The 27,470-nt window shown below is 43.1% G+C and overlaps 1 protein-coding gene across 2 annotated transcripts in view; it reads left to right on the forward strand.

Moving 5' to 3' along the window:
• MFHAS1 (multifunctional ROCO family signaling regulator 1) overlaps positions 1-27,470 on the forward strand; it is a 92,278-nt gene that overhangs the window by 60,292 nt on the left and 4,516 nt on the right. The window contains exons 2-3 of one of the 2 annotated variants that reach the window (XR_007494881.1): positions 19,308-19,434; positions 26,149-26,259. Coding sequence is in view for 1 of the 2 variants with exons in the window: in XM_049772337.1 (XP_049628294.1) it covers positions 19,308-19,434 (127 nt within the window). In the remaining variant the exon portion in view is untranslated. The remainder of the gene's footprint in view (positions 1-19,307; positions 19,435-26,148; positions 26,260-27,470) is intronic. The other variant, XM_049772337.1, reaches the window with a different exon arrangement.

A 27,470-nucleotide genomic window follows, 5' to 3' on the forward strand; every position in this document is an offset into this window, starting at 1 on the left:
AGAGTGAGTACCAGGTAGAAGCTGGCCAACTGTCTCCATGCTGATGAGAGAGGCCTCTGAAGAAGCATTTTTCATTTTTCATTTTTCATGGCACCACATCTTCCCCAGTGAACTAATAAAGTTTCCTTTCTCTTTAACTGTTGGGGGCAACAATTCTAGTTTATAGTATCTCAGGGAGTGGAGGCTCAATTGAACCAAGCTACTCCCTCAAGTAAGTTAGCCCCTTTTCAGAGGAGACTGGTCCCCAAGTGGGCTTTCAGAATGTGAGCTTGGGTCAATGCAGACAAACAAGAGTCCCTCAAATAAGCAGTGCCAGTGGTTGGCATAACCCATCTCAGGGGCCTTATGTTGTACATAAGGGGAGGGCTGGAGCATCACCTCCAGGAGTGTGTGAGTTCTCATCCCCATTTCTTTCTTTGGTTTTAAGAACCATGATGTTCTTCCTTGCCTCTGCTGGCTTTCTCCTGGCCTGATTTCTGATAGCTAAATCTGACTTGCCCACAGATAGTACTGCCCTTTCAAACCAATGCACCCATACAGTTGTAGTGTTTATGATTGGATCCTGCTAGGAGAATTACTTTATATTTTATACTGGCAAAAATTTCTACTTTTTTTTTTTTAAGAAATGAGTGCTTTTTTTTTTTTTGGTCACACCCAGTGGCACTAAGAGGTTACTCCTGACTGCATTCAGAAGTCTCTCCTGGCAAATGCCCTACCACTGTGCTAGCTCTCTGGCCCCTGGAAATTGAGTGCCTTCTGAGTGATGCTAAAACATCTTAGTGATTCTCAACTTTCAAGGCCAGCAATTCAACACAAGGGTCTTAGAATTGGGCCCTATTGTGTGTAGCAGGGATACACCACTGCCACACTGGTGGTGCTAGGGGCCACTAGGGATGTACACAGCAGTACTTGAGATAATTATGTGATGCCTGGCAAAGAACCTGATTTATGTGTGTGGTAGACATGTACCCTAACCATTGTACTATCTTTCAGTCCCCTTGTATTCCACTTCTGATGGAACAGGAAGGAGGGTGTGTGGGGGGGGGGTGGAGAGAGAGAGAGAGAGAAAAAGAGAGAGAGAGACAGACAGACAGACAGACTCAGACGAAGGCAGACAGCTTTGGGGCCTGCATGCCTTGCACAGCTTTGTGCTGTGTCTGACCTTAGCCTGAGTTCAAACCAGAGGAATCTGTAATGACCTCCAGTGTTCCAGTTCTGGTTGAATGGAGATTCTCTCTTTTTGGAAGTCATAAGAGGTCCATTCTTTGTCCTAAGCAGACCATTAACTCAAGGAACCCCTTGCACTAGGTATGATCCTTCTCTGGTTTCTTCTCAGCAGATCGTAGAGCATGGATGGCCAGGGATCCCTTGATCAGCATGACCCTCTGTTCCACCCAAGAGCCTGTCCCAGATCAGAAGCCATACAGGTGGAGATCTTTAGGTTTGGCTATACATACTTTCTGTGGCTCAGGCAAGGGCTATTTGGCCAAGTAGAGAATGAAGAGGACACAGATTGGTGCACCTGCCTCTTTTTCTGTGGCTTGGCTTTAAACAGAACTGCTCCTTCCACCATGCAGTGGGTTCTGTGCTCTGTGCTTTGTGTTCTGTGAGTTGTGCAGTGATATTCTGTGTGCTTTATGGCTGTGTTCTGTGCATTGTGTAGCTGTGTTCTGTGTATTATGCAACTGTGTTCTTAGCATTGTATTTGTATTCTGTGCATTGTGTGTCTATTTTCTGTGTGCTCTGCTGCCATGTTCCATGGCTGTGTTGTGTGCATTGTGCAGTGTGTACTCTGCATTGTGTAGCAGCCTGTGTGTGTGTGTGTGTGTGTGTGTGTGTGTGTGTGTGTGTGTTGTGGCTATGTTATTTTGAAGTCCAGGGCCAGGCGTGGCTCAGAGTGGAGAGCCTGACAGAGCTACAATTTCCTTTTTAGGTACTTGCTATTCTCTGCACTAAATCTGAGACTGAGCACAGCCACTTGGGGTTATTGAACTGTTGAAGCGTCTTCTCCTTGCCAGATACAGAGGTCCCTGGGGTGGAGGGGTGTGGCCACTGAAAGGGGGTGTCAGTGAAAGTGGCCAAATGAGCCAGGGATCCATCTCTGTGGCCTATTTAATACAGTGTTCTATTTCATGCTAAATTTGCAAGAAGTTTAACTTGAGAAGCCTAGAAAATTAAATAGAAAATACATTTTCAGGGTATTTTAAGCTGGAACAGACTATTTTCAGCAGAACCTGGAGACCCTGGAGATAACAGACCCCAGTTTTCTCCATCTGCAGCTAAAAGGATTGAGGCCCAGGGAAGTTGCGGTTTGTGGGGACACATGGGGGAGCTGGTATCATCTCCCTGGAAATAGAACCTGATCAAGGTCTGCTCTTGTTCCTTTGCTCTCTCTTGCATGAATCTTCACCTGGTCATGTAGCACATTTCTCTGGCTATGGATTGAGTTATAAGTCTTACAGTCAAGACTTCCAAGTCATTTCTATCACTTACTAGAGCTCCACAATTCTTTATAAACAGTAACTCAGGTTGTGAAAATGGGTACTCTTCTAAAAGCCCTGTAATTATTGTTATCTTGGAGTTTAAGCTCTAAAGGTTATTTGTGAAGAGGTTGGGGGAACAGAATGATGACACAGGGAGGGTGCAGACTCTAGAATCCAAGGAAAGAAAACCAAGTACAGGCCTTTGGGAGGAAAATTGGAATTTGGGCACAGTCTGTGTCCCTTTTTCAGACTCCCTGAGTGATGCCCCAGCCTTTCTCTCCCCTTGGACTTCCAAGATGTCACATGCTCCCATACCAAGACGTTCTGACTCTCTGCACTGTTTTATAAGCTGCCCTTACTTACCAATGCCTCTTTCCAGGCTATAGGTGCAGACTTCCTAGCAGAATTTAGACTTTTCATTCAGTAATACTTTTCATGTCATAAAAATTCTCTCCCACAACCCGTCTGCTCCCTCTTCCCATACTTAGAAACAAAGCAGGAGTTTCTTGATCTAGGTCAGATCCTGTGGAAAGGCATCAGCAGATCCAGCCTTAGTAGCTGGGGGGTGGCGGGTGTTTGAAAGCTCCTCCCCCTGCCTTTAAAAATGTCAAATGCTGTTGCATGGTGCCTTGACTGACTCAGGCAGTGCAACCAAGTCACTCACCACTCAGTCAATCAAAGAGAGACTTCGACTTTCCTTCCCCAGCATCAGTAGAAGTCTGTGTAGCTCTGAGGATGGTAGTGGAAGAGCTCAAGTTTCAGGCCTTGCCTCTTTGCCCAGCAGACTGGAAGGACTTACTCTGGCATCCCGTGAAATTTGCTGGGATAAAATCTAAGTACCAAGAAAATCGGGATGGAAAGAGGCTTAGTCGGGAATGACCTCCCATTTCCAGCCCCTCCTTGTTCCTCTGCCCTCTTGCCTCACAGAGGCCACAGAGGCATCCAGGAGCTTTGCACAGAAGCTGCTAATCTCCCAGCCAGCCAGCCAGCCATCTCAGCCACAGCTGAGGCCTGTGAGGAGTGGCCTGGGACCCCAGTAGGCAGGTGGCCAATGTGACTGTGTGACTCAGACCCAGGACCCAGACAACTCGCCTGACACAGGTGCTTGCTCATCCATATCTCTCTCTCTCCTCTCCTTCTCTCTCTCTCTCTCTGTTTCTGTTTCTCTCTGTTTCTCTCTCTGTTTCTCTCTGTTTCTGTTTCTCTGTTTTCTTCTCTCTCTCTCTCTCTCTCTCTCTCTCTCTCTCTCTCTCTCTCTCTCTCTCTCTCTCTCTCTCTCTCTCTCTCTCCCCCTGTGTTTCTTTCTGAGCACACCTCATTGTGCTTGATGATGTTTCCTCCCAGTGTTGGGGGGACCTATAAAAACGGGGATAGAACCTAGCCCTCCCTTAATGAGCTTCAGCCCTAGGAGTCATCAGCCTCCTCCCCTCACTCACCCACCTCCATCCTCACTTACCTTGTTGAGTCCAGTGTTTGTTTGATGGTGGAGGTGGCAGGCCATAACTTGCAGTGCTCATAGGCTTATTCCCAGCTCTGTGTTCAGCAGTGACCCCTGGCTCCTGGTACCCTAAGAGGTGCTGGGGATGGAACAGCCTGCAACACTAGCACCTCTGGACCTAGATCAGGAATCCCACTTTCCCTGTGGGACCCCTTGGGCTGCAGCTGATGCCAGGGTGCTCTTAATTCCAGAACCAGCCTACAGGCTTTGTAAGAGACCTCCACCACCTCCCCCCCTCTCTTCTCCACCCACCCTCCCATTCTAGGCTCATAGATCACTCCTGCTGGGTGTCAGAGATCCATGCATGCAAGAAAGGTGCTTTATTCTTCTACTACCTCTCAGGCCCCTGAGCTTATCTTTCCCAGGATACTGGGAAGCTGGGTAAGGGGAGGTGCAAAAACTAAACAGGATCCCTTAAAACATGTGAACATCTATGTAAAACCATGTTATCACAGGATGGGCAGGCATGGGCAAACATTGAGTTTAGATGAGCACAGGAAATAAAGCTCTCACTCGTAATGTTTAGTCAGGTGGAAGCACACAGGACTATGCAATGCTCCAATGCTTGTGGCAGGATCTTTCTGGTAGAAGAGCCTTCCTGAGGATCTAGCTATGCCTAAACAGGAAGTGCATGAGACAACACCCCCCTATTTTGATCCTGAGTATATGGCAGGGAAGGGAGGAATGGGCTGAGTGATAGTGCCTCCTCTACACACATTTTCTGTTCATTCACTTATTGAAAGCACATATTAACTTTCATTGTTGAAAAATAGAGTTAAGAAGAAAAGGAGAGAAACCTTAACTTTTCATTAGCGTAGATATTTAAGTTTTGTGTTTAATGGATAGTAAATAGTAAAAAAAAAAAAAACTTAAAGGATAATACTATGCAGCCATCAGGAAAAATGAAGTCATGAAATTTTCCTATATATGTATGGATATGGGAACTATTATTCTGAATGAAATAAGTCAGAGGGAGAGAAATACACACAGAATAGTCTCACTCATCTATGGGTTTTAAGAAAAATAGAAGACATTATTATTGTAATAACATCCAGAGATAATAGAGATGAGGGCTAGAAGGACAGACCACGATAAAAGGGTGAGTACAGTTAGAGAAATAACTATACTGACAACTATCATGACAATGGTAGTGAGTGAGAGAAGTAGTATGCCTTTCTCTTATACAGGCAAGGGGTGAGGGAGGAGAGAGATTGGGTTATTGGTGGTGGAAGGTTGCACTGGTAAACGGGGGGTTTTCATTTTTTTATAACTGAAACACAACTACAAAAATGTTTGTAATCATGGTGCTTAAATAATTATATTTTTAAAAAGCTTAAAAGATACAAAGGTTATAGGGAAAAAGAAATTTCTTCCTCTTGCCCACAGGACATCCCCTGCTCCATTCTTTCCCTCCTCCTGTAGGCATCCAGTTTTGCCAGATTCTTAGGGATCCTTGCATAGTTATTTTTTTTTCTGGATCTTTTAGGCCACACCCTGTGATGCTCAGGGGTTACTCCTGGATTTGCTCTCAGAAATCATTCCTGGCTTGGGGGTACCATATGGGATGCCTGGGGATCGAACCATGTTCCATCCTAGGCTAGCTCCAGCAAGGAAGACACCTTACTGCTCCACACCACCACTCCAGCCCCTGCATACAGTTTTTTACAAATATGTGTTGATATGTGTGACTCAGAAGATCATATCTGGGCTGGAACAGTGGCACAAGCGATAGGGAATTTGTCTTGCACACACTAACCTATGTACGTTCTATAACCTAGATTCTTGGAGAGTGAGGACACTCTCTTCTGTGTGTGTGTTTTCTTTTTTCTTTTGTGAGGGGGGCACACCCGATGATGCTCAGGGGTTATTCCTGGCTATGTGCTCAGAAATCAATGTGCTCCTGGCTTGGGGGACCATATGGGATGCCGGGAGATCAAACTGCAGTCTGTCCTAGGTTAGCACGTGCAAGGCAAATGCCCTACCACTCGTGTCACCACTCTAGGCCCAACAATTTTCTTTTTTTAAGCTAGAAATATTACCTGAACTTGTTGATGCCTAGATACAGCTGAGATTCATTTTTATTTGTTGCATGGTCTGGCATTTTATAGGCTAGTCCTGTTTACCTAGGCTTCTATTATTTTATCTTGGGGTGGGAGTGGATCCTTTGGCATTACCTGGTAGATTTAAGGAGATACTCCTGGCTCTGTCCTCAGGGATCTTTCCTGGTAGCATTTAGGGGAATCTATATTCAGTATTGGGGTGCATAACACAGACCAATGTTAACTGTGTGCAAAGCAAGTAGATCCAGACTTCCACTGATGAGCATTTGACTTGCTTTGTAAAATAATAACAAAATAGATACCTATAACTATATCCTTTGACATCTGTGGATATGACCAGAGAGTAAATATCTTGAATTCTAATTGCCAATTTCCCTCCAAAGAAATGATTCAAGATTGAACTCTCCTTCAGAAATGTAAGTAGCAGCAGGGTTTCCTAAAAGCAAGGTTGCCTTGGAGGTTGAATATAGAACAGAAGCAGTAGGGACTTTTAAGAGAAACATTTGAAAATTTAGGGACTTTGAATTGATTTTTTTCCAATTGGCTTTTCATAGTAGACTTTTTCTCCCACTAACTTTTGGTTTTTATCTTTCAGATCAATAAGGGTGTGAAAAAGAAATAACTATTCCATGAGTCGCTCTTCTGTGCCAGGCACAGGGTTAGGGAAAGTCCAAAGCTCAGCATTTAGTTCATTCTCCTGGTGCTTTTGGGTCCCAGTGCACAGTAAAAACTGTGAGGCTCAAAGAGACAAGGAAATCCCTGAGGTGGGTGTTGGCTGAGCCAACCCTCAGACTGTCATTGTACTAAGAATCTCTGAAACTTACTCCTTCTTGGGAAATTTCTGCTGCTCTTGCCTGTGGGGCCATTTGGGAGTGCATGAACCAGACAGAGAAGCCCTCAGTCTGGGGCATCGCTTGTATCTCAGAACTTAATAGAGGTAGAAAGAGAACATTTGCTTTTAGATTCTATGGATTATCTTTTTACCACAAAGGGCTGTGTTCCAAAATGTTCTGTTTTGTCCACTAACTCAGAAGGAGAAGGCAGTGTGGGAGTAGCAATAGCTTGAGTATTAATTGGGCATCCAGGATGATCCACTAAACTCACTCAACCTTGTGATCTAGAAATATCCTGCTAAATGACCTTCCTTGGTACTCAGTGGTACTGTGACTAATAGGATCGATCCATTGAGGATATGGGAAGAGACAGGAAAGACCAGAGCTCCCGTCAGTGGGAGGAATGGAGTCTAGGTGTAGGGCTGCAGTGATGCTGCATGTGGGGATCCAGAATGGAAGGTCATCAGGGGCCGTTGACCTTTGTGTCAGAGCCGGTTAGAGGGACAAGTCCATTTGTAACTTTGAAAGCACATGCTTGCAGATTGAGATTGCCAGTTGTCTGTTGTTCTGCCTCATGTGACTTTCTCAGCCTCTATGCAAATAGACTTCAATTAAAGAGCATAGATATAATTTGGTATCTTTTCTGAGATCAAGATTTGGGACGGAAAGATTCTTCAGTGTACAGTAAGGCACTTACCTAGCACACAGACAATGCAAGTTTTATCCCCAGGACCCCAAATATTCCCAGAGCCTTCTGGAAGTGATTCTTGAGCACAGAGCTTGGAGTAAGCCCTAAGCATCACTGGGTGTGACCGAAATCTCTCTCTCCCATCCCCAAAAAGGTTTGCTTTATCAGAAATGATGTTATATTTAGGTGGAGACAAGTGGTGATACTCTGTTGCACTAATTTTGTCAGTCAGATATTGGATTACTTTGTGCTTCAATACAGGAGGAGTCTTCTGCCTTTTTTATTCTTGTACTTTGTTTTATTTTCTCCTGGAAGTTGGGTGGAATGTGTTGACTGTCTCTTGTTCCTTTTCCAAGATCTTCCTTTTCCAAGATCTTCCTTATCCAAGACTTGGACTTCTAAGGTTACCATGACCTAAGGTCACTACTACTTGGGGTTGGTTTTTGTCTATTTGATTGTAGTGTGTTGAGAGTCATCAAAGCAGTGCTCAGGGGTTCTAGGAGCCACTCACTAGTGGTTTAATGAGAGGGCCTGCAGGCCATTTTTATTTTCAAGTCATGTGGTACTGGAGGCCCTCAGGAGCACCTCAGATATGCCCAAGAGTCCTCTAAATGATGACCTGCAATGCTCAGAAGGTCATGCATGAGGTGCCTGAGATCAAATCTAGGCATATTCTCTATACCTGCATTATCAGCCTGATCCACAGTGAGATATTTGACGGGAGCTGTACAATAACTAGAACACTTGCCTAGCAGATGCAGAATTATGAGTTCCTATCCCAGTGTATATGTGATTGTGTATGTGTGTGACTTTATATGTCAGTGTGCCTATTTGTGACCCCAGGCACCAGAAGCAATATCTGTTCTCCACATCCAGGTGTGTGGACAATGTGAAGACTGAGATGTCTGGCAAGCAGTATCCCTGAAAAATGGAATGCTGCATCACATATTATGGTCCCCTAGAAAACACTGTAATGATCCTTGCCAAGCAGAACACCAGAATTGGCTCAAATAGCACACCTAACGATGATGACTTTCCCCTACCCCATCAGCACCATGAGTGTGCAATCACTACAGCCAGAAGTACAGGCCCCAGCAAGCATCAGGCATCACGGCCAAGCAGGTGTAGTCTCATTACCACCCATCATCCTAATCAATATCAACGCCAACAGAGTCAGGGGGTGATATTTTGAGAGCACAGTTTGAACTTTAATGCCAATGCTATTGGCGTTGTTCTCTGGTATCACCTGCTACCTCAGCTTGCACGTGGCAATCTATTGAAACCCAGAGTTCTTTTCTGCTCACAATACAATTTTTCAAAAGGGAACAAATTGGATTAATGGTTCAGAGTTTATAGCACTTGCTTTGCATGTGGTCAGCTCTTGTTTGTTCCCCAAACACCAGTGAAAACCACCCTGCACATTCAGTGTATGGCTCCAAACCCTTTCCAAATAATACTAGAATATTAAAAAATAAAAACGAATGAGAAGAGTGGTTAAAGGGTACTGGGTTAACATTGTCTATGTAGCTCAGTGCTTTAGGGAGCCTCAGAAAAACCTCTTGTTTCACAGGCCTCACTTCCAGAGGCTGGGTCTTTGGGGAATGGAACTTGGGTTGGGTGGGGTTGTGTTCAAGGAAGATGTCATCCTGTGACATAAGAAATGGAACTCTGTCAATGTTGGCACCCCCTCTTCCTGACCCCTCCTCTTGACCTGGAATCCAGAATCCTGCTCCTTCAAAAACTCAGAGAGAAAAGAGTTTACAGAAATTCTTGCTATTGTTCTTGTTGGGAGAATAGAAATACTCTGGTTTCTAGTCCCCAATCCCATCTGTATGGAGGCCTGTCTCTTGCAGAGCTAGTAATGATGGTGTCTTGCATACACCCCTTCAAAATTGCACCCACCACCAGAGACCACTTCTCTTCATCTGTGTCCCAAACTCCCCTCCCGTCTACACAAAGCTCCCCAAATTGGTTTTGTGGAGCAGTTTTCTGTTTTTTGGGAATGCCAGTTGCCCTCCAAGTCTGTTTTGCTCCAAGGGACAGGGTTCCAGATTTGTACACCATTTCTAAAGGGACTTTTTTTTTTTTAATCTGGAAGAATAGGAGAAAGAAGGAAGTTGGAGACTGAAGGTGATTGTGTTCCCATCCCTGAGCCTAGGCCCTTTGCATTGCAGAGTAGGTGATAGGCCATCCATCTAAAGAGGAACTTTTTGAAAGCACTTCAGCACAGCAGCGAGGCTTTTTATAATCCTGATGCCTTTGGAGAGAGGGAAGGCCGCATTGGATTTGGGTTCTGTTCCCCCCCACCTCAATCCCCCAAACACACTTTGATCTGTGAAGCATGTCTAATCCTCAGCCAAGTCTGCTGGAACTTTATCCAGAGCAGGAAAGGGGAAATAGTTTTCCTTTCTTGGGTGGATTTGTATTTATATAAACCCTTGGTGATGAAAATGGGGCCAAGTGGCAGTGCACGCCTGCAAGAGAAAGGAATTGGGTGAGTGGATGGTGGAATAAGGCAGGTTTCTTCAGTCCTGTCAGCCTGGGGTCTGGGCCTGACCATGGCAAACCTTTGTAGAATTGTTTTCTCAAAAGTCTGAATCTAGGCAAGGCAGTTCTCAGTGCACACGAAGCCAGTGCACCCACAAACTCCTGTGTTAACTCCAGGATATAGAAAATACTGCAGAAGATGTGTGTCTGCCTGTGAATGATTCCTTTGCTGTCTCCTTTTTTTGAAAGGATAATATTTATCTGTTTCTACTATTGTGTTGATAGTGCCTGCTCCTTCTCCTGTCCACTTTTGTACCACCCTCCCCCTAACTTGGTGCCCTTGTCAGAGTTTAAGAGTTTGTTTTTACAATTGTCCAGTTCGTTTCTTTGCTTCTTCATACACCCAGCTTGACTGAGATCCAGCACTGTCCTCTGCGTCCAACTTATTTCACTGAACACCACCCTCTCTAGTTCCATCCAAGCTGTAGCAAAAGGCCAAATTTCATCTTTTCTCATAACTGAGAAATGTTCTATTGTATGCATGTATCACAGCTTCTTTATCCACTCATCTACTATTGGCCATTCATGTTGTTTCCAGACCTTGACTATTGAAAAAAAATGTGCTTTGTGGGCACATAGGTGTGCATAGTATGTCATATTGAATTAATATTTTTGTGTCCTTGGGCCAGAAAATGGGATTTCTGGGTCATAGGAAAGCTCTAGATTGACATTTTGATTACATCTCCATACTGTTATCCACAGAGCCTGAGTGAGACACTGATCCCTCCAACAGTGAGGGAAGGCTTCTTTCTTAGCACATCCCTGCCAGCACGGGTGCTTTATTTCATTTTTTTTTTTTTTTCTGTGAGAGTCCTGATGTGAAAGCCATTCATTGTCTTCACCCTAGGCCTTCTCAAGACTGTGCCTCACTGTCTATCAATTGGAATTTGCACTGTTTTGAGGAGACTGTGCCACTTCTTGGAGCATAAGTTTCTTCTTTGTATTTTGGGTCACACCTAGCTGTTCACAGGGCATACTCATGGCTTTGTAATTCGGTCTCACTCCTGATGGTGATCACAGGACCATACTCAGTGCTGGAGATTGAACCAGGGTTTGCCTCATATAAGGCAAGTGCCAGAACCTATACTATCTTTCCAGTTTCAGAATAGTGAATTTTTCATGAGCACTTACTATCTTCTCAAAAACACCACCTTAAGGGTTATTTCTAATTCTGTACTCGGGAATTTCTCCTGGCAGTGCCCTGGGAACAATATGGAATTTCAGGTATCGAATTTGTGTCTGCTTCATGCAAAGCAAATGCTCTATCCACAGTCCCATTGCTCTGGCTCCTTAATTGTTATTTTAACTGCGTTCCTAGCAGGCGCTCTAACTTCCTGCAACTTCTCTGAGTCATTTCTCGTACATATTAATACATATCCCATGAACCAAGCTCACCTGCTGTCTTGGGATGTTTATGCTCAGCATCAGGAATAATTTTTTTTGTCTGTCAGCATCTTGTGCTTTAAAGTGGAAACTTCCAGAAATTTTTATGAGCCGTGTTGTCTCCACACTGAGACTGACCACTGAGAGGAAGGAACTTAACTCAGGAACTCAGTCTGGTAGCTTGGAGAACACTGAGATTTTTCAGCAAATGGAGAAAGTCTAGGCAGAAGGGAGCTTGGAGAAGGGAGAGGACCTTTGCTCCATAGCAAGTGATTGATAGAATTGAGAGGTGTAGAAAAAGGAATTCCTGAATGCCAAATGGGAAGGAGAAGATGATCTGTGTGATTAAAAAGGAAAAAAATGTTAGAAAATGGAAGCTCTAACTTAACGTATATTGTGTGGGAAGTGGCAAAGAGCTGGTGGAGAGCTGAGAAAAAAATCCTGTCCACAATCCTTTTTCCTTAGCTGAACTCTGTCCTGGGCAAGATAATCTGGGGTCACCCTTTTCTGATCTCAAAGGAAACTCAGGACTATTGGCTGCTTTGGTGGGTTTCTCTGAGCTCAAACAGCACTCAGTCTGACTACTATGAGGCTACATGGTATATACTACATACCATCATATATACTATTATGTCAGGAGGTAGAAGGGAGCAGAAGAGTTGAGCTTTTTGGCCCTGGGTAGAGCCCCAGCCATCAATAATAAATCACAGGATCCTGCAAGGCCACTACTACCAGCATCCCTGTTCCAGGAGGATTGAGGCCATGTTATTAGAGTCATGGTGGGACTTGCAGAGCAGAGCCAGCAAGTATGGCTATTCTGCAGCCTCGTCCTGCTGCCTGTGCCATCACTTTGACCAGATTGAGAAGCAATGGAAACAAAGTATTGAAATCAAGTGTTTCATGTGGCATGAATGCTTGCCTATTGCACTCAGGCATCTTTCTCTTTTTTTTATTAAATACAATTTTTATTTTAATCATAATGGCTTACATATCATTGATAATATTTTAGGTACATATTAACATAAAATCAGGGGAATTTCCATCACTGAATTGTCCTCCCTCCATCTGCATTCCTGTCCTTCTTCCCATATCCTCTTCCCTTTCCCCCGGGGCTGCTAGAATAAGTGGTCCCCTCTGTGCCTAGCTTACTACTTAGTGGTCTTCACCTATTTGGTCTTGGTACCTCCCTTATCTCCCTCCCCAATTGGGAGGCAGAACTAGATAGTTCAAGTTATGCGTTTTGTTTGAAGAAGAGAAAAGTAATAACCTGGAGGAAAAAAAATAAATAAAAGAATCAGATACTCCGGAAATGGGCGGAGTCCTTCTAGAGGCTTTCATCTTTCAAGTTGTAGAATCATATTCCTTTCTTTGGTGTATACAAACTCCAGGCTGCATTGAGGCCAGAATCCACTCAGTGCCAAGGATCACAGATCACAGAGCTACAAGGATAGTGCTCGGCATGTGTGGGATACTGGGATTTGAACTCATGACCATCCTCTTGCAAAGCAGTTGCTCTGAGCCCCTGCCCTGTTCCTCCAGGTTGATGTCCAAGTTTTTCCTTCAGAATATTCTCCTTCACCTTATAGTTTCTCTTAGAATTTATGCCTCTATGCACCTAGTAGTTTGTTCCCTGTAAATAGTAGATTATATAGGGTTGGGCAAGACTTGGGGCTCAGTACTGGCTTTGTACCCAAGACTCACTCCTTGTTGGTCTTATGGAACTTTATGGAATACTGGGGACCAGACCCCAGTCTGGTGTGTGCAAATCAAGTTCCATACCTGCTATGTTATCTTTCTGGTTGCTGTATAATTTATTATATTCACCCTTCCTGTCTAGTTTCAAGTTTTATGGTAATTTCCATCTCCTAGCTAGACTGACAGACCCACAGACCACTGAATTTTTTGTTTTGTTTTGTTTTGTACTGTAAGCCCCAGTGGTGCGCGTCTGGCTTTGTGCTCAGGGATCACTTCTGGTGGTTTCAGGGGTACCATATGTGGTGATTGGGAAAAAATTCAGGTCATCCACATGCAAAAGAAGTTCTATACCTGTTGTACTATCGCTTCAGTCCCAGAGCAGTAAATCTTACCCAGGATTGACACTGAGACCCCAACTTCAAGAGGCTTTTTACTTATGTATTTACCTTCAGGGTCCATTCTTGATGGGCTGAGGCCAGTGTGCAGTGTGTGCTTGACTGTTCTGTGTTACACCTGGCATTGCTCAGAAAGCCTTCCAGCTGCAGGGATTAGACTCAGGGCCAGCATGCTAGGTTTTTACTCTACTGCTTCCCTCTCTCCCAGCCTCAAATTCTGTTTTATTATTACTCTATGAGTTGCAATTCCACATATTTTCTGTTGATAACTATGATTTGAATGTTCCTTGATTAGTGTGATTTGAATGTTCTAGACAGCTTTTACAGTTGTTAAAAAGATATAGTTTGAATAGCAGACATATAATTTTGCCCCCCCCCCTTTTTATAGTGGAGAGGACTGGGCAAGATAGCTTTCTCAGCCCACACCCTCCTTGGAAGGGTAACTTCCACTCTATTTGTCTTCTCTGAATAGCATGTCACTGTATTTCCTTCCAGAATTTGTCCTTGGCTCCTGTCTCTTCTTTGGCTTCCACGCCTGTCATTCATCCTTTTTCATTCACTCACTTGCACACCCAACACACACCCTTAGACCCACAGTTACATGCTTTGTATTAAAAGGGCTGAAAGCAAAGTCATTTTATAAATTGAAACTCTTTGTTGTTACAATATAGGGGCTCACTCAGCTGTGCTGTTGCGGGGGGGGGGGGCATAAACTTGGTTGTGGTGTACCAGAAGTACTAGGGATCCCATACAGCAACACTTGGAGGCTGGGACTAAGTCCAACTTGAGGTCTCTAACCTGACAGGCAGGCCCACAACTTAGCTCTCCCCAGATCTTTTGGGAATTTCTTTTCCTAAGTCTAGACTACACATAAGAACATGTGCTGTATATAATTTCCTTCTTCTGAGCAGTGCCCAAGCAAGTGCTTGACTTTAGATACTGGCTGGCCCTGAATCAGGCTACCCATCCCACATGGGCATGGGTTATACACACTAAAGACACCAATGGTTGTGTTTTCACAACTTATAAGGAACAGAAATTGAGAGCTTGCCTCTTTCCTAAGAACCTGTTAGGAGTTGGAGAGATAATACAGCAGGTAGGTGCTGGATCTAACCCTGGTTAGATCCCTAACACCCTATATGGGTCCCCTGATCCCACCAGGGATGATTTCTGAATGCAGAGCCAAGAGTAATCCCTGAGGACTGCTCAATGTGGTACAAAAACAAAAACAAAGCAAACAAACAAACAAGCAAAAAGAACACATTTATGTTAGGTCTTTTTTTCTCCATCTGTTTCCTGGACTTGGTTCCTTTGAGACAAGGTGACATATACTTTCCATCTGGCTGTCCTCTTCTATGGACCAGTGGTAATGTCCTCCTGTCTCTGGCCACCTGAGGGTATTTGCAGAGTAGCAACTTTCAGCTCAGTACTTTCAGAGCCTTTACCCTGAGGGGACTGACAGACAGACCTGGCTGTATCTTACTGTGGTCCCTCATGCAATCCAAATGTAGCTGTGACCTTGGACTGGAGGAGCAGGATGAATTTTAGAAAATTGGAGTTAAACTCAACCTTGAATTAAAAATTATTTAAAAAAAAATTAATCTAGAAGATAGCCAGGTAGTTCCTTATTTCATAGAAAGTATGCACTTGTTTACTCTAAAAATGATTTCATTTCCAGACAACCTATGCTGCTTTGAGGAATATTTGTTGTAACAGATCTTTACATGTAATCGGGAAGGTGAGCTTTCTTTGTCCTCCGCTGTTAGAAAAATTGGGCACTTTGAATATTGTGGTGTGGGCTATTAGCCAGATCCACTTTTAGAATTTGCTGACCATGTTCCGCATTCATTGTATGTCTGAAACCCAACTATGAAGGACTTTGTAAATCACAATAGTTTTAATATAATAAAATAAAATATAAAATAAAATAAAAAGAAGTTGAATAGTTGGTTGGTGGAAGCATTGCACTTATGTTTGGTTAATGAACACAATCCGAAAAGCTGAACTTATGTTCCTGGGCAGGAGAGAAAACAGTGATGTGTTTGCCAAATAGATTTCTGAGTCTCAGGTTTTTAGAGCAATTTTTTCTATAGTAAGGGAATGAGGAAACCTCAGCTGCCTGATTTAGCTTCTGCACATTTAACAAAGGTTCACCATGTCAGATCCCTTTGTCTTGTGCAGGTGGGTGTAGTGTAGACAGCAATGGGCTAGGAGATGCCTGCAAAGGAGAGTGGCAGTGTTCACAAAGGAGTGGCAGCAACTACCACCAGGAGTGATACTGGGTCAGACTCTGGTGCTGCCATCACCTCCGTGTGAACCTGAATGAATCACTTCATGCTCTGTGCTTCACTTTTATCCCTGTCTAATAAGACAATCGCTGAATCTACTTCACAGGATTGTCATGAGGACTAGGACCACACATTCTAGTAAAAGCACATAACTGCCAATAGATGTTCACTGTGGCTGCGCTCATCATTTTTTCTTCTGGGGTTAGTTTGGGTGTGGTGCTGAGTTCAACACACATCACAGCAGCTGGGGAAGTCTAGTGCATGTGCTGCTGGTGTTCATACTGGTAATAAATGTTACTGGGTCTTTAAAGTCAATTTCCACACTCCTCGGGCATTCTTAGAGCATACAACTAGCATGCTTTTGACCTAGTGTCAGTGCCTAACGCCACATATTCCACTGAGTATAATGGGTGACCCATTATCCTTGGCTTTTGCAGTGAACCACTGGCTACGTTGACCAAGAATTGCCATTGGAGCCTCCTTGGGCCTCTGAGAACTTCCAGTGAGGAACCCCAAAAATATTCTGTAGTCTTTGAAATCTTTCCAGTCTTATAGATCAACATTTATCTGCTCTTCACTCATGTAGCTCATTTTGGGGGCATCCAACCTGCAAGTCTTCTTTGCACTCTTGGATATGAAATCAAGTCTTCTGGGATATGAGACCCTCCACTCTGGTACTTCTGTCCCACAGTGCCTCACACATTAGTGCTACCACCACAATTAGATGCCTAACTATGCTGTATTCTGGAGATCAATACCCTTTGCATTAAGGGTATTTTAAATGACTGCTTCTATTTTAGTAAATAATATATATTTTACATCACTTTTCCTATTTGTGCTGAGAGAGAAATTTTTTTTGGGGGGGGAAGGGCACACCTGGCAGTGATTAATGTTAACTCCTGGGTCTATACTTAGGATTCAAGCTTTGTGGTCTCAGGGAACCAATGAATACTGGAGATTGAACCCAGGTCAGCTGTGTGCAAGGCAAACATCCTCCCTGCTCTACTATCTATTACTCTAGTCCTAAAAATGATGTTTGAGAGGGGAATCTCTCCTATTTTTCTTATCCAACAACTCTTGTGTTTTTTAAATCCAAAAAGACTGACACAATGCTATAGGCCATTGCAGTCTTATAAGAGGACGGATGACATTTCTACTACTTACTGCTTAAAATCCTTAAACATCAAGTGACTCTTTAGATGTCTAAAATTGTTGGTGCTTCAACCAGTGTGCTGTTTCTTTGGCTGGCAGCAGAATAGCCAAAGTAATTCACTTTTTTTGCTCCTCCTGTATGATCCTGGGAAGCACCAGCAGAGATTTCATAGGAATAGGTGATGTTTTCTGGTAAACTGCCCATTATTTCAAATTCTCAGACAACCTGGTCTCTGCAGCCTACCACAGATCCAGAACATTAAACTAATCATGCTGAGCTGGGGCCTGTGCTGGATTGGCAGTAATCATTTCAGACACCCAGGCTGCTGCACGAAAACCCAGCACAGCCAGGAAATTCCAACCAGGACTGAATTCTCAGGGAAAATCAGAAAAGGGTAGTCTGTGCTCAGGCCTTGGGGTTAATATTAGGACAGATCTTAGAAATAAAGAGCTGGGGAGGAGAAAAGGAAGGGCAGTCCAGGGACCGGGTGTCATCAAGATGGGGTGTTCAGAGAACTTGCTCATTGGTGCTAGCCCTGGAATTTGGATGGTGAGTTTGTTTAGAGGTGCACAGCTCTGGGAGGGGTATGAGCCGAGCTGTTGAAATCAGAGCTTCTGGCTTACCCGGTGGCATTTGGATTGGATAGCTTCCAAGACCTTGTGCACTCTCGCACACTGACTTGGGTTCATTTTATTCCTTAGATGACATTTACTGTTTGCAATTTTAACTCACGTGGTTTTTATTTTTAATTATTTTTTGTGGGATCTTTTCCTAGCCGGTGTCAGAGTACAGTTCTGATACCTTCATTCTACAGACATTAATGATGCTTAACTGAACTTTTACAATGGTTCATGTTTACCGCTATCTCTGAAGGAGTTCCAGTGACATTTGTTTCCTGTTGGGCAAAGCCAAATGAAGATAACCAAAGCCTGACATAAAACCAGTCTTTCATCAAAATACAAATAGGTCAATGCTAAGCTTTCCAATTTAAAAATCATATTTTTAGCTGGCTCCTTAGAGATGATGTCTTGTGGTATAAAGTAGCAGTTTTCATTTGGGGATTTACTAGAGACATGGTCAAAGTGCCTCAGAGATGGGTCCCTGAGGTCACCTGAAGGTCACATCTGAGTCTGTTCCTTGTCAGCTCTTGGCTCTGGGTATATCCCCAGCTCTTCCCTGAGCTTGCTCATTTGTAAAATAGGAATAATCCTCATTGGGCTATTGTCAAGACTGCAAAGTACATGAAATGGATATACAGTTAAAGTTCAGTTTCACACTGGCACATGGGCATTCTCTATCAGCAGGGACTCTTGCTAAAATGAAGGCATTTCTAAGTACTGTTTTGAGGCATTTTGTCTCCTTTGTTTTGCCTTTGGTTTGGTTTGGTGCATCATTATATGTTGGCACATACTTTGGGCTCTGGGTGACAGTTTACACCACCTCTTTCCCCCCTTTGTCATATCTTGCTCCCTTGCTTTGGTTTGTTTACCTTCTAGTTATAAGTAGGTGGAACTGGGGAACCATGTGCCATCATTAGCAAGAGCCTTTGATTAAATGCTCTGTGAACTAGAGCCAGTGCTGGCTGCAAGAACAGAAGGACTGGGCCCCACTGTAAGCACTTTGGGGGATTGAAACTCGGACTTGGAAGTTATCTTACTCCTGGGGATTTCATGATCTAGTTGGAGATAAGAGATACCTGGGGCATGCTGAGTAGTGTATTATGGTAGAACATTAAGTATCTCTCTTATTTGAACCCCTTGTTCACAAGATAGAGTTACTTTGTTGTGTTCAAATCTGTGGACCCAGCAATTTAGGACACCTTGCCAGTAGGAACTTTTATCTTGATAACACCTTTAGTCTGCTTTTGCTCAGGGCTTTGTAGAAAGGCTGCTGAGTGCTGTGTTCTGCCCTGAATCCTAATTATGAATACCTCCCAGCAACCTTGCTTCTCTGGGCTCTAGGGATCCTGGCTCAATTTGCATGACAGCTAGATAAAGATCTTGGAGCCTGTGTGCCTGCGGGAAGGAAGGATGTCAGGGACTAGTGGCAGATGTTGTCTTTGTCCTTGTCCAATGATGGCCTTCTTGCAGTAGCCTTTTCTTTTTTTTTCCTTAGATGCAGGTGAGGTTGCAGGTAGGGAACATTGTTTTTTAGCCCTATGGGCTGGTACCCCCTTTTTTTACTCAGTCCATGACCTTTCTGTTTTCCCATCTTATGAGCTACATTTCTCTGTCTACTGCTTTTGAAGGCAGATCTCATGAATGTATTTTTTTCTCGCTTTTAGGAGAGTTGCTGAGCCAGCCGAGACCAGAAGGAGTAGCCGAGATCATCTGCCCCAAGAATGGCAGCGAGCGAGTGAATGTTGCCTTGGTTTACCCACCAACACCAACTGTGATCAGCCCCTGTTCAAAGTAAGTTTGGAATATGGCATTCACCCCATCATTGGATCATGTCTCCATCATTGGGATTACTAAAGTTTTAGTTAAAGTACATCTCAGAAAAAAAAAAACATGAGCAGCTCCCAGTCCCCTAGGACAGACACCCCTGCTATTGGAGTAATAGACTTACTCCATTAGCTTATTTACACACAAACTAGAAATATTTCATTATTATTATTATTATTATTATTATTATCATCATCATCATCATCATCATCAATCATCATTATTTTGAACATTTGCTGGCAAAAGAGATTATTTTTAAGGGAGCCACACCTGCTAGTGATCAGGGATTACCCCTGTCTCTGTGTTCAGGGGACATTACTGAGGGTTCTCAGGAATGGGATGCCAGGGATTAAACCCAGATTGCCTGTGGAAGGCAAATGCCCTACCCATTGTTGTGCTATTGCTTCAGCCCCCCAAAAGAACATTTTTTAAAAATCTTGGTTTTGTTTGAGGGCCATAACCAGAGGTGCTCAGGAGTTATTCCTTGTCACTGCACTCAGGAATCAAACCCTGTAGACTCAGGAGAACAGACAACTTTGCTATGATATAATAAATATACAATGTCATTCCTTCCTGTAAAGTATGACATTTATGCAACCATATAGAAGCTTTTGTGTGGTGAGTTTTTGTCTATCCCTCTTAGAACAATCCAGGGCCCTTTAAAGAAAGGAAACTGCAGGAAATCTGTAGCAGATTAACTGGCTTCTCTGTCCGTTTCTGGTATCTGGGCTCTGTGGCGTGGGCTCCCGTCCTTCATCCAAATGGACTCAGACACAGAGACTATGAACTAAACTTTTGAATTGGGTGTTTAGATTTACTATATTTTATCTAGTAAACTTAAGTTTACTATATTTTATCTAGTAAAAACACATCTTGATGTATTGTTTATTATAATGTGTATTATATTGTTTTGTGGTCGTAAGAACCAAACAGGCCACTCCTAAGCAGAAAAGATCCTTTTTAGCCTACAACTTTGGCAAGTGGCAACCAGAGATCTTCTTGGAGCAGGTCTTATAATGGTGCTCAGGGCCCCCACACAGCCCCGAGCATGGAGGAAGTGAGGCAGGCTGATAGATTGATTAGAGGTCGATTTTGTGTATAAGCTTGTATTGGGAGGTCGGGGTGTTTTTTGCATTTGGACTCTGGTGAGCTGTCATTTCATCTTGAGAATCTTACTCCTTGGCTTCCCCTCTTGGGATCGGCCTCAGTGCCTGTCCTCTGTGTGCTCTCCACAGAGATTTGAGGGGACCCTCCAGTTCATTAGCAGCCTCATCAGAAGAGTTTCCTTCCAGCCTCGAGACTCATTAGGATATTCCTAATCTGCTGGTGCTGGAAAATATCAATGCACACCCTAGGGAAATACTTATCTCAAGCTCTTAGGCTCAGCAGCAGGCTATTCTAGTGAACTTGCATGTAGTTCAGTCCCTCACTGATGGGCCCCTCAGACATGGTGACATTGTACATTACTTCTTAAATATTAATGTTGACTTACATAGCAACTTCCTGTTACCCAGAAGATTCCCTCCCCCACCCCACATACACACCCCAGGTTATGAATGGATCAAATGACAGAAATGCTGCTTCTCTTTGCATTGGAGTACATGGATCTCTTTCTTTCAAATTCATGGAAAATAAAGACAAGGAAATATTCTGGACACTGTGGAGTAAAGAATGGAGTGGGGGAGACCATTGTTTAGTACCCTCTGTATTGGCATAGATTTTCCTAAGCCAGGAAAGACATTAATCTATTGTTTTGCCAAAGACACGTGCCTTTTAATAGGCGAGCTAGAGGTAGGAATGAGAATATCCCTTTGCACAAGAGACCACAGTGGCAGCGAGCCAGCTTGATCAGCGTGTTCTCAGCGGTTTCTTGTTGCACCCACTGAAGAAAGACATTTATACCAGCCTGGAAAAAGTGTGATCACAGCCCTCACAGACTTAATTTACCCCTAAAGAAACAAGCAACTTTTAAAATCTTGCGTAATCAGAGCCTCATGGCCTCAGACACAAACATGCTAAAGGAAACTTCTAGGAATTGAACTTTTTTTCTGTACTGCAAATGAACACAAAACCTCCTACATGCAAGGCAAGTGCTCTTCTGCAGAGCTCCAAGGTGGCCTGGTATTAAATTGCTTTGTCTTGTTGGTGTGAATTGCTTTATTTTGAAATGGAGAAGGAAAAATAAAGAAGCCTCTCTTCAAGTGGAAGTCAGGTTTGGATTTTAAGTGACAATTTGAAATGAAGGAGGACACTTTAAATAGGAGATTTTGCATATCAATCAAGACTTTTCTTAGGAATTGTCCTTTTAAAAAAAAATAGAGAAGCAAGGCAAAACTTGTGTCCATTGTTCTTATTTATGAAAAAGTACACTCGAACTTGATGTTCTTATTCCTGGCATCCAGTCTGACAGGAACAGACTACTTGCCCAAGCACGCACAGTTCATGGCTCTGAAAACCAGTGGCCACTGAGCTGAGTCCAGGTGGATTCAGTAATGGAACTAAGGGATTTGAAAGAAACTGTCATCAGGGAAGATTGCTATATCAGTTCAGCTAAGATCTGTGTCGAAGAGTTAGACTTGGGATCCCTCCAGTAGAATGGGAGGTAGAGAGAGGTCTCCCTAGATTTGCCACTTCAACTGGGTACTGCAGATTATCTTTGTCTTTCTTATCATCGCATAAACATCAGGTAGATGACCATGAATATCAGGATCCCCAGGGCCAGGACACACTAGCAGCCAAGTTGATTCTGTGTCTATTGAATCTCTCAAATTCCTCAGGTTACAAAGGATCTTTGGGTCTAGGACTTTTTTCTGGTCTATAACCTATTCAGAACACCTTGTAAAACTGATCAATGCTGAGGTCAGAGTGATAGCACTGTTGAAGGGCATTTGCTTTGCATGCAGCTGATCCAGGACTGATGGTGGTTCAAATCCTGGCATCCCATATGGTCCCCCAAGCCAGGAGCGATTTCTGAGCACATAGCCAGGAGTAACCCCTGAGCATCACCAGGTGTGACCCAAAAACAAAACAAACAAAAAAAACAGAACAACAACAACAAAAAAAACCTGATAAATGCTACACAGATCAATACAACCCCTTGCACCCTCAGTTTACCTTTTTATTTTATTTTATTTTGTTTTTTTTTGGGGGGGGGGCACACCCATTTGATACTCAGGGGTTACTCCTGGCTAAGTGCTCAGAAATTGCCCCTGGTTTTGGGGGAACCATATGGGATGCCGGGGGATCGACCGCGATCATTCCTAGCACTTGCAAGGCAGACACCTTACCTCTAGCGCCACCTCAGTGGCCTCTCAGTTTACCTTTTTAAATGAACACTTAATTGCTTCAATCAGAAAAGGACTTAAAGCGATAGAAAGACTCAATGTTGCCAGGTCAACACGCATCAGCCAGACCTGTCCAGGCATGTGAGAATAAACCAGGGTATTCCTGAGCATTGATCTTGTGCTAGTTTTAACAAAGATATTCCAAACTCTTTTTATTATATTTTTTGGTTTGTTTTGGTTTTGGGTCACACCCAGCAGCAATGGTGCTCAGGGGTTACTCCTGGCTCTGCGCTCAGAAATCACTCCTGGCAAACCCAGGGTACCATATGGGAAGCCAGAATCAACCTGGGGTCCGTCCTATGTTGGCAGTGTGCAAGGCAAATACCCTACCTCTGTGCTATCTTCGGCCCCATTCAAACTCTTTTTTTAACTACTTTGCCCCTTTCCTATATTGATCTAGTCAGAGATCTGGCATTTGAGTACCCCTCTTTGCACCATGTACATGGTAACAAAGAGAAACTGCCAATGATTGTTATTTGCTTGGCTCTTCCTTCTGAGTTTCACACTTTCCTCTTTTGCATTGAAAGTATTTCTAAGTATATTATTGACCTCTGGGGAGAAACAGAATAAAGATAAGTATTGGTCCCTCCCTCCATTACTGTCCCACTGCTTCACCCTCCAAGGAGCTGAGTGCCTTCTGGTCCTTTCTGCTGGTTATCAGATAGAAATTCTAGAAATTTCTAAAAATTTCAGTACTTTGCTTATCCTGGGGTGATTTTCAACCATTTCAAAATAGAGATGAATATAGTAGTAAATTTTCTGGATTGCTTTATAAAATTTCAAATTCACTGAGGGTACAGATTTTTGTCTGCTACATTTTCTAGAGCATCATTTGGTATTGTTCATGTTTGTACACAACTGTGAAAAGGCCCTCAGTCTAACTTTAGAACATTTTCATTGTCCTCCCCACCCCACATTTATAGTGAGCCCATTTATAATCTTGTGTCACCATCCAATACAAAACCCAGTTCCATGCAGCCAATGAATATTTTCCATATCCCTTTCAGGAATGATTTTGCTACCCAGCATTCTGCTATTAAACAGATTGCTAGAAGCTTTGGAGGTTGTTTGTTTTTTATTTTGGTTTTGGGGCCACCCCCAGCAGTGTTCAGAGGTTACTCCTGACTCTTTGCTCAAGAATTACTCCTAGTAGGCTCAGGGGACCATATGGGATATCAAGGATCAGCCTTGGGCAAAGTAAATGCTCTGGGGCCAGCGTGGTGGCGCTAGAAGTAAGGTGCCTGCCTTGCCTGCACTAGCCTAGGATGGACCGCTGTTCGATCCTCCGGTGTCCCATATGGTCCCCCAAGCCAGGAGCGACTTCTGAGCGCATAGCCAGGAGTAACCCTTGAGCATCACCAGGTGTGGCCCAAAAACCAAAAAAAAAAAAAAAAAAAAGTAAATGCTCTACCCACTATATTATCATTGCAGCCCCAGATGGCTAAGTTTTATGAAATTCTTCCAAATGCATGTTATCACTAGCCTAGAGTAGGTAGTCATTCTCTAGAGTAGGTAGAGTTCTCTGCATTTGACTTTGCTCGACTTTGCTCAACTTTGCTCTTTGCTCCCTCCTTCCCCACTCTCTGCCAGCACCTCACTTACTAAGCAACAGATGGGTGGAGCTGGTTGGGGAGAGAGCAGCCTCATTCATTTTTTTAAAAAAAAAAGGCAGTGCTTTAAATATTTTTTAAAGCATAGGTTGTGATTTTAAAAATAACACTCACACACACACATAGGCTTTAAGGTTTACAAAATTGAAATGGTAGAGACTTTCTGTCTACCCATGACCCTTCTTATGCTTAGCTTTATAACCTCCCCTCCCCTTCTTCTGCCCCAGCACACATTTGTTAATTTCTGTACATGCATACAACATTAGCACTCACAGCACACAGTGTTTTTGATGTTGAGTATTCCATAAATTTGTGTACATATATAATGGTGCTCCTATCATCCATAATACGATCCACATTGTTTCCATTGTCCTGGAAATCCTCTGGCTTCTCTTCCTTCCATCTTTGCCTTTGACAGCCACTGATCTTTTCCCCTTTTGCCTTGTTGTGATTTGTAATTAGCAAGATTGTGGTTGATCTAAAGGAAAGGCAGTTGTGATCTGACATGGGAATGTTAACATATCCATCACCTCCCACATTTATCCTTCAAGACTTCTTTGTGGCTGTCTACTGGGTTCACTGATAGTAAAGAAGGTGGTGGACATTAGGCCTTGGACATTAGGAATCATGAGGGAATATATACCTTCAGTGGGAAAAGGAGAGAGTAGAAGGATGATTTTTAAAATATATTTAAAAAATCTGTGGATTCCTGCTTCCTCCTGTTGTTTTGCAGGTAGAAATACTTAATATTCTAATTTAAAAAGGAATTGTGGAATGTTGTTTGGCAAATCACCATTTTTCTTTTTCAGTTTGCTGGAAAACATTTATTTCCAAATTGCTTTAGACCAACTTCCTTCCCCACTAATTAAAGTGTCCACTCTGGTCAGGTGCCATATAATCTAAAGCATTTACTGATTTTTATTGAAAAGAGAGGACTCAACAGGTTAGCACATAAAAATATTTTACTGTGAGGCATCCTGGAATGCAACCCACATTTTTCCCTGTGGGTTTTTTTATGAACCAAACTTTTAAACTACAGGAAATGGAAATATGTCATGCTTACTTCCTGACATTTGACATTTCTCATGTCTGCACATAGGCAAATTCTTCCAAATGCCTGGGGCTGAAACAGGAAATTAATTTGAACAGATCTTGTGATGCAGAATCAGAAAACAGAGCAGGTGTGCTAAGTGGCGAACCATTTTCTACCATTCCCAGAAACCACAACTACCAAGAAAAGGCAAATCTAAGACTGTTGGTTTCTAAGTTGCCTTTCCAACGTTCGGTAGTACCTATATTCTGTAATCTTTTCACTCAAGCAAGTTTCCAGAAAGTTTCAGGGATTCTACCCCCTAGGAGTTTGGGCAGTGACATTGTTTGGCATGAGGCTATTCAGACAAGTATATTTGACTACTTTCAGATTAGTACTGACAGGATGGCATTTTCTTAAAGCAATATAGCGAGTTGAATTGAGCTTAATCACAATAGAGACCCTAGAATTTCATGGACCCTAGAATTTTGAAACATGAAGTGGGGAAAAATATACTTCAGAGTGTGGGGGCTCAGCATGGAGCTTGCCTAAGGGGTGGAACCTATTGAGGGCACTCATTGGTTCTTTTGAGGATGAGGCAGTGTAGCCTTTAAAGGCTGGGAGGAAGACTGTTTCTTTCATTATCTAGTCTCCCATCAGCCACATTGACACTGGAATTTGTTCCCTCTCTGCTTAGGTATCTCCATACTTTCTTGGAAAATTAAGTGGAAAAGATAGTGCTTCTTTCCCTAATGCCATCATTTTTACTGTTCTCAATCTGTGACTTTAGGAGCACCAAGTTTTAAGGGTAAGTCTCTGGGAAGAAAAAGTGTTCTCACAGTTATAGCACGCTGGAGGATGGGGAGAATAGCTTAAGAAGTGGGGCAGAGTTGGAGATGAAGCCATCTTCATCTTGAAAATGTGCAAGATGGAGAAAAATTATGAGTCTTTTTCTTATTCCTATTCCGAATCAAGACACATTTGGAGATTATGAATAAGGAAATGGGCTGGAGAGATAGCATGGAGGTAAAGCGTTTGCCTTGCATGCAGAAGGTCGGTGGCTCAAATCCCGGCATCCCATATAGTCCCCCGAGCCTGCCAGGAGCAATATCTGAGCATAGAGCCAGGAGTAACCCCTGGGTGCTGCCGCGTGTGACCCAAAAACCACACACACAGAAAAAAAAGAATAGGAAAACATAAAAAACAGTTTAGAAGTAGGGAGCTTTCGGGCCGGAGAGATAGCATGGAGGTAAGGCTTTTGCCTTTCATGCAGGAGGTCATCAGTTCGAATCCCAGCGTCTCATATGGTCCCCCATACCTGCCAGGAGTAATTTCTGAGCCTGGAGCCACTGAGCACTGCCGGGTGTGACCCAAAACACACACACACACACACACACACACACACACACACACACAAAAGAAGTAGGGAGCGTTCCTTGCACATGGCTGATCCTGGTTTGATTCAATCCTAAACCCCTCCAGGAGTGATTCCTGAGCACCATGGGTGTGGCCCTCAAACAAATCAAAAATAAAATAAGAAAAATGCTGATTCTTTTGCTAAGTGACTGTAATTTTGCACATATGAGGGACTGTTGATTTCTGTTAATAGAAAGAAGTTATTCAAAACAATGTATTCTAATTTCATCCATGAATACATCAGGAAAACCTTGCATTGACTAAGTGAGTGATTGCTTTTGAAAAAATAAAAAAGTGTTTGCATGTATTTTTCAATGCAGTTTGATCATCGGGAGTTAGTTTCTGAGCTTAATCTTTAAGGATGTGAGTGCTGTCATCAGCATGTCATGTGCAGATTCAGACTGGCTGAGGCCCATGGGCTTGGCAGAGCATTTAGCACTGCTCCTTAGATTAACACTTAATACATTTGGGTACTCTTACCTACACTAGAAGTAATAGTAATGTACATGATAAATGACCTTTAGAGATAGTAATCTTATTTTTAAAATGCAAAATAAAATTTTAGTAGAGTAAAATCTACTCCCAGATTCCCTAGCAACATTT

This window comes from Suncus etruscus, chromosome 4, assembly GCF_024139225.1.
Source record: "Suncus etruscus isolate mSunEtr1 chromosome 4, mSunEtr1.pri.cur, whole genome shotgun sequence".
NCBI lineage: Eukaryota > Metazoa > Chordata > Mammalia > Eulipotyphla > Soricidae > Suncus > Suncus etruscus.